This window comes from Caloenas nicobarica, chromosome 32, assembly GCF_036013445.1.
Source record: "Caloenas nicobarica isolate bCalNic1 chromosome 32, bCalNic1.hap1, whole genome shotgun sequence".
Classification (NCBI taxonomy): domain Eukaryota; kingdom Metazoa; phylum Chordata; class Aves; order Columbiformes; family Columbidae; genus Caloenas; species Caloenas nicobarica.
This window is the reverse complement of record NC_088276.1, coordinates 2,552,756-2,563,913: the sequence shown is the minus strand read 5'-3', so window position 1 is coordinate 2,563,913 and position 11,158 is coordinate 2,552,756. Positions and strand designations below refer to the sequence as shown.

General features: G+C 51.4%; 1 protein-coding gene across 1 annotated transcript; it reads right to left on the bottom strand.

The window, feature by feature from the left end:
* Positions 1-6,057: 6,057 nt before the first annotated feature.
* On the bottom strand, positions 6,058-6,576 carry LOC136000338 (olfactory receptor 14J1-like; the record flags this gene model as incomplete). The annotated part of the gene is made up of 1 exon (XM_065654117.1): positions 6,058-6,576. A coding segment is annotated over exon 1 (519 nt), but the record flags the coding sequence as incomplete, so codon positions are not given.
* Between the last annotated feature and the right edge of the window lie 4,582 nt (positions 6,577-11,158).

Here is an 11,158-nt window from a genome sequence, read left to right as displayed (position 1 = left end):
CTCAGCTGCCTTGGACAGGCTCATTGCAAGTGCTCCAGTCTGCTATGTCACCCTTGCCCGTGATTCCATATTGTGCTCTCAAAAGTGCCGTAGAAACCAGAATGGATCTGGGATACTTAGAAAATGCAGACCTCAAACCCATCTTCAAGAAGAGCACAAACAGGAACTGGGAGAATAACAGGCTGGCCACCCTATCTCCCTTCCTGGGAAGGGGATGGGACATGTTGTCCTGCAGCCATTTCCAGGAATGTGAAGGACAAGGAAAAGATTGCTGAACACAAATGGACAGTGGAAAGAAAGCCATGTTGTGTACAGGGCATTTGCAAGGCCTCAGACATGGTCTCCTCTGGGCAGAGTGCTGCTGATGGGGCTCAAGAAGTGGATGCTGTTTGGGAAGTTGGCTGAACCATCAAGCCCAAATATCATCAGTGGTACAAAGTCCTCCATGCAGCCAGTTACCAGTGTCATCTCTCAGTGACCAGCACTTGGGCCAACACAGTTGCACGTCTTTATTCTCCCCTTCCATGATGTAACAGAGTGCACTTTCAGTGCCTTTGTGGATGGTGCAAACCTGGATGGAGGCCTTGAGCAACCTCCCCGGGTTCACCCTGCCCTGAGCAGGAGAGTGAGACAAGATGAGTGAGACAAGATGAGTGAGACAAGGGCTCTCTTCAAATCTGAGTTATTCTGTGATTTGAAATACTTTTTGCCTTGGAGAGGTTTCTGGAAGAAAATACGTAGAAGAATAGTAAAAACAAAAAGGCAGAAGTGGAGATATAGAAGTGTTAACATAAATATAGCAGTTCCACTGAGGAGTGCTTTTCACTCACATTGTTAGTAGGAAATATATTTGACAAATTTGAAAAAATGTGAGGAAGCAAGATGGGTGTCTAGGGCCTGTGGGAAAGAAGGGCAGGTGTAGGACCATGTAGAACACACTTCAGTCTTGGTTGGGTCCTGGGTGCTACGGAGGGGGATGGATGGGTGTGGTATTATGAGGTCAGTTGTGTCTCAGTAACTCATAATCCAGTAAGCAGCGTGTGGCTGTGAAGGGGACTGTGGGGTCAGTTCTGTCTCTGGAGGTGACAGCCCAGCAGCAGGAACGTGGCTGGGAAAGAACCTCTGCCAAAGTACCCACAGCCCCTACCCAGGAAGAGCAGGAACATGGCTGGGAAAGGACTGTGCAGTCACACATACTAGACGAGCAATCAGGCCCAATCAGCATGGCTTTATGAAAGGCAGGTCCTGCTTGACCAACCTGATCTCCTCCTGTGACAAGGTGACCGGCTTAGCAGACGAGGGAAAGTCTGTTGTGGGGGAATGAATCTGCCACACAGGCTGTGGATGTTGTGCACTTAGACATCGGTAAAGCCTTTGACACCGTATCCCACAGCATCTCCTGGAGCAGCTGCAGCTCATGGCCTGGATGGGTGTATCTGCGATGCATAAAGAACTGGCTGGAGGGCTGGGCCCAAAGAGTTGTGGTGAATGGAGTCAAACCCAGTTGGTGGCCAGTCACGAGTGGTGTTCCCAGGGCTCAGTATTGGGGCCAGTTCTGTTTAATCTCTTTATCAATGATCTGGATGAGGGGATCGAGTGCACCCTCAGTAAGCTTGCAGGTGACACCAAATTGGGTGGGAGTGTTGATCTGCTGGAGGGTGGGAAGGCCACCCGGAGGGATCTGGACCGGATGAAATGATGGACTGAGAACAATTGTATGAGGTTGCTGACCATGATGCCATATCGTGTGGAATATCTCTTTGGTCAGTTGGGGTCAGCTGTCCTGGCTTGGTCCCCTCCCACCCTTTAGCCACATCCAGCCCTCTTGTTTTTGGGGCAGACTGAGAAACACAGAAGGCCTTGAGGCTGTGCCAGCACTGCTCAGCAACAACAAAAATGTCAGCGTGTTCTCAAAGCTGTTTTGGCCACCAAATAAAGCACAGCACAGCAGGGGAAGGAGTGTTGATCTGCTGGTGAGTAGGAAGGACATACAGAGGGATCTAGATGAGCTGGATTGATGGGTTGAGGCCAGTTGTCTGAGGCTCAACAAGGCCAAGTCCCAGGTCCTGCACTTGGGTCACAACAACCCCAATAAGGCTCCGGGCTCAGGGAAGAGTGGCTGGAAAGCTGACCGACAGAAAGGGATCTGCGGGTGTTGACTGACAGCAGCTGAACAGGAGCCAGTGTGTGCCCAGGTGGCCAAAAAGGCCACCAGCATCCTGACGTGCACCAAGAATAGCACAGCCAGCAGTATCAGGGCAGTGATCATCCCCTTGTCCTCAGTGCTGGTGAGGCCCCACCTGGAATCCTGTGTTCAGTTTTGGGCCCCTCACTATAGGAAAGACCTTTACGTTCTGGAGCGAGTTCAGAGAACGGCAACGGAGCTGCTGAAGAAGCTGGAGAAGAAGTCTTAGGAGGAGCGGCTGAGAGAACTGGGGCTGTTTAGCCTGGAGAAAAGGAGGCTGAGGGGAGACCTTATCACTGTCTATAACGGCCTGATAGGAGGTTGGAGCAGGGAGGGTGTTTGTGTCTTCTCCTGAGTAGCAAGTGATAGGACAAGAGGAAATGGCCTCAAGTTGTGCCAGGGGAGGTTTAGATTGGATATTAGGAAAAAATTCTTCATGGAAACGGTTGTCGGGCATTGGAACAGGCTGCCCAGGGAAGTCACGGGGTCATCATCCCTGTAGGTGTTTAAAAGGAGTTTAGATGAGGTTCTTAAGGGAGATGGTTTAGTGCTTGAGTCAGATTATGGTTGGACTCGATGATACTGAGGGTCTCTTTCCACTGAAACGATTCTATGATTCCGTGATATCAACTGGATAATTCTTCTATCACTTCTTCTCAGTGCTCTTCATGTACCTGCCTCTTTGCCTACAGTGCTGAAACTTTTCTAATTAAGCACAGAAGTCTTGAATACTAGAAGTAAATGATGGAAGCAACATGTCTTTATCAGTCTTGTCTGATACCTGCCAGTCCAGGCAAACACCTCAGGTATACTGGGGCCTCTCGAGGTTTGCACTGGGTGCTTATAGTGAGACCATGGAGCTCATCCTGAAAAACTGAGAACTTCCCAGAAAACTGAAAAAACAAACCAAACCAACAACAACAACAAGAACAAAAAACACCACACTTTCTTAATCAGATGAAATAATTCAATATTTCCAATAAAATGTCTGTGAAATTTCTATACTGCTAAAATATGAATTTTCAGAATGTATATGTAGTGTGGGAGTTGAAACATTGACCTTTCCCTGTGCTCGCATTGCCAGAATTCTGTCTATCACGATGTGTATAAATCCCCCTGAACATCCAGGAGTTTCTACCTGTCCTTATTCAGCTCACCATGTATGCAGTCGTCTCTTCAGAAGCCTGTCTGGACATTTGCACTTTCCATTGCTCCCCAGAGGTTCTTCCTCCTCTCACTCTTTGCTCGTTCAGAGCCTCTCAGCTCTCTCCCTGCTTTGAGCTTCAGACAGGTAAAGTCTTTCAGCAGTTGCTGTCGTACTCCCTATAGGCGACTCAGTTATGGCAATGGACCTCACTGGAAACTACTTAATTTAACCATAGAACTGAGAAACATCATTAAGTTCTATTGTGTTTTCTTTTTTTTCTCCTTTCTTTGTTTCCTCTAATTAAAAATTCCCCGGTGCCTGTTTAATCCGGTTCTCTAAGGAAACATGAAGTAATTCCTGCAAAGAAGCTGTAACAATCAGGTGCAAACTTCAGTGCAGAATCTGATGTAAAGAAATGTGACGTAAATCCCAGGGGGCCAATGAGCAAAACAGAGAGTTTGGGGAGCTGATTATAGATTTCCTGCTAACAATTTGAGTAGAGAAACATTCTTCACAGGAACTGCTCTGTTTCTGTTGACACCTTTTAGGTCTCCTCCCCTGCCTCTTTTTTCCTTTTTTTTTGTCTTATTCCTCCACCTATTCTGTCTTCCAAAACCTTTCCAAGGGAAAGATTCCTTGAATCACAGAGTAACTCAGGTTTGAACATCATCTTGTCTCACTGTCCTGCTCAGGGCAGGGTGAACCAGGTGATGTTGTGCAAGGCCTCTGCCCAGCTTTGCACCATCCACAAAGGAGCTGAAGGTTCACTCCGTCACCTCATTCAAGGGGAGAATAAAGACATTCAACAGTGTTGGCCCAAGTGCTGGTCCCTGAGGGATTCCACTGGTAACTGACTGCAGGGGGGGCTTTGTACCACTGGTGACATTTGGGCTTCATCATCCAGCCAGCTTCCCACCCAGCATTCACTTCTTTAGCCCAGAGAGCACCAATCCCACTTTAAGGACACCGTGGGAAACCATGTCTGACACCCTGTGAAATTCCATGTATAGAATATGCCTTTGTTTCCCTGCCCATTTGGGTTCAGCAATCCCTTTCTTGTTTTCCAAGTGCCTGGACATGGCTGCAGGAGGACTTGTCCCATTCCCTTCCCATGGAAGGACACAGGCTGACCAGCCGGTAATTCTCACAGTTCTCATTCCTGCCCTTCTTGAAGACAGGTTTGACAACTGCCTTTTCCAAGGACCTCAGAACCCCTCTGATTGCTCTGGCAGATTTCAGACCACAATTCAGACTCACAGGTAAGGATGACATAGCAGACAGGAGCACGTGAGATTGATCTGCCTGGGCCAGTGGGGTTTGTTCCTGCAGTCACACACAGAAATGTCAGGTTCTGTCAGGTGTCCACATCTGAGCCGGCCTCATGGACTCCTTATGCACCCAGGGATGTTCAGAGACAGAGTCTGTCCCTTTCACACACAGAGGCAGGAGTCACAGTGTCCCTCTGGCCTCCTGTTGCCACTCCCGAGGGACGGGAGGCACCTCAGCCCTGTGGTGTGTCACCCTGCTCTGCACTCATCTGAGATGTCCCACATCATGAGGAATGGACACAGGGACATTGGTTAAAGGAAGCACAACCGGTGCTGCATTTAGGCAGTTTCCATGGGATGTTACTCCCAACGAGAAACGACCTCAAGACCCTGTCTGTCCTACAGGCCAAAATGGAACCCACAGGAATAGCTCATGGCGTTTCTGCTGACTCGGGTTCATCTCATCTCTCATGCATGATGTGCATGCTCACATCTCATCCGTATGAGGCAATATGAACAGCTGAAATACTCATTCAGTGTCCCTCCATGGAGGGACAAAGAACCTCTCTGAGCTGGGGAGAGAGGAAATGTTGGTTGTGAGGGGCCAGTCCATGACGATGCCCTGGGGCAGCTTCCGTGGGGTGTCCAGTGCACAGGGGCACAGCCCAGCCCCTGCTCTGCTGGTCCTGCAGGTCTCTAGCAGGAGGCCTGGCTGTGAGAGGACACTGCTGTGTGCCCAGCCCTGCACACACACTGTGCAGCTGGACACTGGTGTTTGCATCTGTGGCCACCTTCTTGTGCATGTTCTTGACAGAAACTTGAAGAAGACCTAAGCCTTCCGGCACTGCCCTGAGGAGATCACTCTTCTTTACAGAAGTACTGTTACGGAGGCCAGCTCTGTCACAGCAGTGCCCATTGCCTGTCCCTGCCTGCGCTCACAGGACTGACACACAGCAGGACGGTGACCAGGCTGCCAGAGCACTCAGGCCTTGCACCAACACAAGGGATGAGAAGGAGAGTGTGGGAGTGGAACGAGAACAGCTCTGGAAGGCCAAGTGCTGGTGCTCCCTGGCAGTGCTGCCAGGCTGGACTCTTTTCCCCTCCTCCCACCCACACAGGAATTTTCCCTGAACCTCCAAAAAGGCCTTGGAGGACGGATATAGTGAAAAACAAGTTACTACAGGAATGTATATTTTGTTTAAGAGAAAAGGAGAGCACGGCTCCTCATTTACACAGCCAGTGGTTATAAAAGAAAAGCAGAGAGAGAATTAGAAAGGGCATGACAACATTAAAACAATAAAAAACCAAGCAATAACAGAAAATCCAGATGACAGGGTGGTCCTGCAATTAGCTACATTAAAACTGCTATGTAGAAGCAGATGGGCAGTTTATTGCTTCAGAAAACAGTAAGATATGAGTTTCCACAGGGCGTCCTTGAGCTCCTGGTTCCTCATGCTGTAGATGAGGGGATTCACTGCTGGAGGCACCACTGTGTAAAGAACAGACACCACCAGGTCCAGGGATGGGGAGGAGATGGAGGGGGGCTTCAGGTGGGCAAACATGGCAGTGCTGACAAACAGGGAGACCACAGCCAGGTGAGGGAGGCACATGGAAAAGGCTTTGTGCCGTCCCTGCTCAGAGGGGATCCTCAGCACGGCCCTGAAGATCTGCACATAGGACACAACGATGAACACAAAACACCCAAATCCTAAACAGGCACTAACCACAAGAAGCCCAGCTTCCCTGAAGTAGGAGTTTGAGCAGGAGAGCTTGAGGATCTGAGGGATTTCACAGAAGAACTGGTCCAGGGCATTGCCCTTGCACAGTGGCAGTGAAAATGTATTGGCCGTGTGCAGCAGAGCATTGAGAAACCCACTGGCCCAGGCAGCTGCTGCCATGTGGACACAAGCTCTGCTGCCCAGGAGGGTCCCATAGTGCAGGGGTCTGCAGATGGCAACGTAGCGGTCATAGGACATGACGGTGAGAAGATAGAACTCTGCCAAAATGAGAAAGACAAAGCAAAAGATTTGGGCAGCACATTCCATATAAGAAATGGCCCTGGTGTCCCACAGGGCATTGGCCATGGACTTTGGGAGAATGGTGGAGATGGAGCCCAGGTCAAGGAGGGCGAGGTTGAGCAGGAAGAAGTACATGGGGGTGTGGAGGTGCTGGTCACAGGCTATGGTGGTGATGATGAGGCCGTTGCCCAGGAGGGCAGCCAGGTAGATGCCCAGGAAGAGCCAGAAGTGCAAGAGCTGCAGCTCCCGTGTGTCTGTGGACGCCAGGAGGAGGAACTGGGTGATGGAGCTGCTGTTGGACATTTGCTCTTTCTTGATATGGAGGCCCTGCTCTGAAAAACGAAATGACAAGATAAAATGTGGGAAGACTCCTCTGAGAAGGGCACTGCATCTTTTCATAGTACTCACCCCAATTCAAATGCATTTCCTTCCTCTGGTGTGTGCTGGCTGAGTGTGCTGTGAGGAGCAGGACCTCTGCCCATCCTGGGCCAAGCAGCCAGCTTTGCTCTGCTGCAGAGGGGACATGGGAGCTGGTTGGTGACAGATCTGATGTTCACAAGCAATGTCAGATTTTATGCACCATTAATGGAAAAATTCAATATCAGCACTCGTGACACTTAAGAGCGTGGGCTGCAAAAGCACAGGCTTAGCATATCATTATGATATTTTGTCTGTGTTTTTAGTTTTGCACCATCACATCTCATGAGTGGAGTTTGCAGGGGTTGAATTCCTCATAGATATGACTGAAAATGTGAAGAGTCTTGAGACAGGACAGGCAAAAGGGCTCATCTCTCTGTGGCTCAGTGCAGAGTCAGGAGAACAGCTTTTACCCATTTGCCCTGTGCTTTCACCTGTGCTGCCTTAAAAACAACTTCATAAACAATCCTCTCTTTAAAAGAAAACCCAAAACTGGACTCGTACTGGAGCAGGGAGCCCTGTTTGAAAGGGCAGATCTGCAAACTCTTCTCTGCCCCAGCCCAGAGGTGGAGATGTGATGGAGAGAGCAGGACACGACCCCTCACCCAGAGAAACAAAGGACTCTGAGCACTGAGTGCGGACCCCAAGGAAAGGCTCAGCACTCCTGGCATCCTACAGCAGAGCTGGGCCTTTCTGGGGGCAGCTGGTGAGCCCAGCAGGACAGGCAGAGCAGAGTCAGGGCTCCTGAAGATGGGATGTGCTAAAGGGACAGTCAGATCATTGCCCAGCAGACAACCCCCAGCAGCCATCTGCAGAGCAGGAGCAGAAGAGCTCCTGAACAGCCCCTGCTCTGCTGCCTGGAGCTGTCCCTGCCTGCAGCTGTGTCTCTGTGCCCAGGTCTCCTCCCGTCAGTGTCACAGACCCCATCCCAGCCGCTGTGTGCTCAGCTCTGCCCTGCAGACCCCTCCCAGCAGCCGGGCACTGCCCAGGGGCAGCTCTGTGTGGGCCGGCTCTGATCAGAACATCAGACCAACAATAATGAGCATGGAAAAGTCATGCTGATGATGTCTGGAAGCCAGGGTGTGCCCATTTCTGATACTCACAGGTTTATTCACTGCTAAGAGCCACAGATTTGGAATTTCAGTGCATCCTTCTGAACTGAGACATTAATTATTGTCTCCCTTTGGCCACATAGACAACTCAGAGTATGAGACTGATAGAAAAGGATCCTCTCCTTTCACAGAGCCTGTGTCTTGCTGTGTTTCTTAAAAGTCTCCTGGGAATGTCCTGCAGTGATCTGCAGCTGTGGGAAGCCCTGGCCCATGCAGCACCCTCTCCATAGCAGGAACCTGCCCAGCCAGAGGTTGCTGCTTCCACCCACAGCTTCTCCCCACAGCACCGTGGGGATCTCCCTGGGCAGGCTGAGCGCTGACCCTGGCAGGCGGCAGAGTCCCTGCCCCGGCACAGCCCTGGGGTGCAGGGACCCTGCTCTGCAGGACAGCCCTGGGCACCCCTGGGTGCTCACATGGCTTCACAGCTGTTCAAAATTGCCTGACAAGAGCCCCCTCCTTACTGATCCCACAAGTTGTGGCTGTGCTAACTTGAGGAGATGCCTCCAGGAGCTACAGCTGCATTGCCCTGCACCCACAGACTTACCGGGTCAAGGGCTGCAAAGATTTCTCCTCCAGTGAGCTCTCAGTCATCCTCCCAGTCCTGACCACCTTTCATCTCTCTCTGCCTTGCTCGTCTCCCTGAGATCCCCAGGCAGAGCCCTCAGCCCTGCTGCGCTTTGCAGAGGAGCTGCTCCTGGGCAGAGCTGTCTCTCTGCAGCGCTGCCGCTTGCCATGAGCTCCCTCTGTCCCAGGAGCCCAGCCCAGCTCAGCAGCACAGGAGCAGCCCAAGGCACTTTAATGACCCCTCTGGTGGGTTTGCTGCTGAGTCCATGAACTTCAGACCCTGAGAGGCAATTGAGGAAACCTCTCAAGAAGTCCAAGTCATATTCAAACTCCAAAGTTTCTTGTAATGTTAATGGGTCCCACTGAGGAACACTACTGAGGAAATGACTCCAGGGTCTGGTTAGAGAAGAAAACTGCAGGCAGAGATGACAGGTCAGGAAAAGCAAGGTGAAGTCTCTCTGATGATCAGTAAACCTGGATGTGTTTCATTAACCAAAGGGCCAAGCCCTGACCCCCAACCCTGGGAAGGCAGATCCTGTCCCTCCCACATTGCCCAGGGCCCTTCCTGGGACAGTGTGATGTGGGGCTGTGCAAGGCCAAGGGTAGGACTATGGTCCCACAACTCCCAGGTTCCTGGCTGGGGACAAGGAGGCCATGAGGCCCCTGTGCTGTAAGGACAAGGTGTCTCCTCACAGGCATCAGAGCTGGAGACAACAGCCACAGCCAAGGGGAGAAGGAGCTCATGTCTGTTGAGGGCTTTCAGCCTCTTTACATCCCTTGATCATCTCCACGACAGCCTGTCCTATGCTGTGGCATCCCCTGCACCTCTTTCCCTGCAGGCTGGACACATCCCCCCTGCTGCCCCACCTGGCTCTTGTCTGAGCATCTTCCTTCCTTTGCTGATCTCTCTCCATCCTCCCCAGCTGTTCCTTGAAGCACAAAGCCTTGGGCTGATGCAGACTGCCTCTGGGTGACCTGCTCCACCACAGCACTGCCCTTCCACTCACATTCCTTCCTGCTCATGTCCAGCCTGGACCTCCCCAGCTGCACTGTGTGCCATTATTTCTTTCTCGTGCTCTTTCCCACTATGAAGAAAACCTCCACCATCTCTGAAACCACCCTTCCAGCACTCTCAGGCTACTCCTACACTGCTGCAGCCTCCCCAGCGCTGCTGGGCCAGAGCAGCCCAGGTCCCTCAGCATCCCACACCATGTGCACAAGGTCCTGAACCCTGCCTTGGCACAGCCCTACACTCTCCAGTTCCTTCCTGCTTCTCCAAACTGGGAAGCCGCACACTGGCACACACCCGTGTGTGTGGGGTCACACCAGCGCTGAACCGAATGGGATGAGAACTCCAGGTGTCTGGGTCCCCACGCTCCTCCTCATGCAGCCCCGTGTGCAGCTGCCTTGTTCATGGTGAGCGTGCAGCACGGACTTGTGTGGCGGCCCTTGTAGTGCCCAGGCCCTTCTCCTCAGGGTCACTGCTCAGCGTGTCAGGTCCTGCTCTGTCCTGATGGATGGGGTTATCCTCCTGCCCTGATACAGAACTGTCCACTTCTCCTTGTACAACTTCAGAGCTTTCTGATGGGAAAATCTCAAAGGTTCTCCAGGTCTGGACCCTCCTAGAGTGAAGCTGCACTTGCTCACCTCTACATGTTTGAATGCAAATGGCTTATCCTGATAGGGGTGTCTATCCCAATATGACAGCATGAGGAGTTACAGGACACTGTAAATACCACCTCCTGGAGAAACTGTGGCATCTTGGGGGTCTGGTACTCATAATGCCCAAGGTCTGGACTTAGAGGGGAAGTTTCCCTCCATGTGGGAGAACATCAGCAATGTGCGGAGCTCTGCCTGGGGACAGACAATGTCAGCTGAAGGCTGAGGAGTCAGCATGAGAGGGCAGAACAACATGGGCAATGTTGTGGTGACTGGACATCAGCTACTGACTCATTTATCAAGAAGAAGAATCAAATGAGGCCTCCTTCAGTCAAATGAAAGAAGCCTCATGATTCCAGGGACACATCCTCATGGCAGACCTAAGATATCCCAATAGCTGCAAGGTACCAGCCATTCAGGAGCGGTTTGGAGCTCATTGACAACATCTTCCTGACATGGGTGACTGAGGAGTCAGTGAGGTGAGGTGCCCTGTGGGATTTCACACTTACAAACCAGAAAGAGTTGGTCAGGAATGTAACAGTCAGAGATGAGAAAGTAGAGTTGAGACTCCTGGAAGATGATAACAAGGCAAAGAGCAGGATTTCAGGAGAGCAGGCTTTGGCCTGCTGAGGGACCTGCTTGGGTCCTATGGGATATGACCTTGGTGTTTGCAGCAATTTTTCTCTCACATTTCCTCCCTCCTCTCTCCCACCTGCTGCTGTGCAGTGTTTTTTACTCTTTCTCAAGTACGCTATCACAGAGGTGCTGCCAGCATCCCTGAGTGGCTC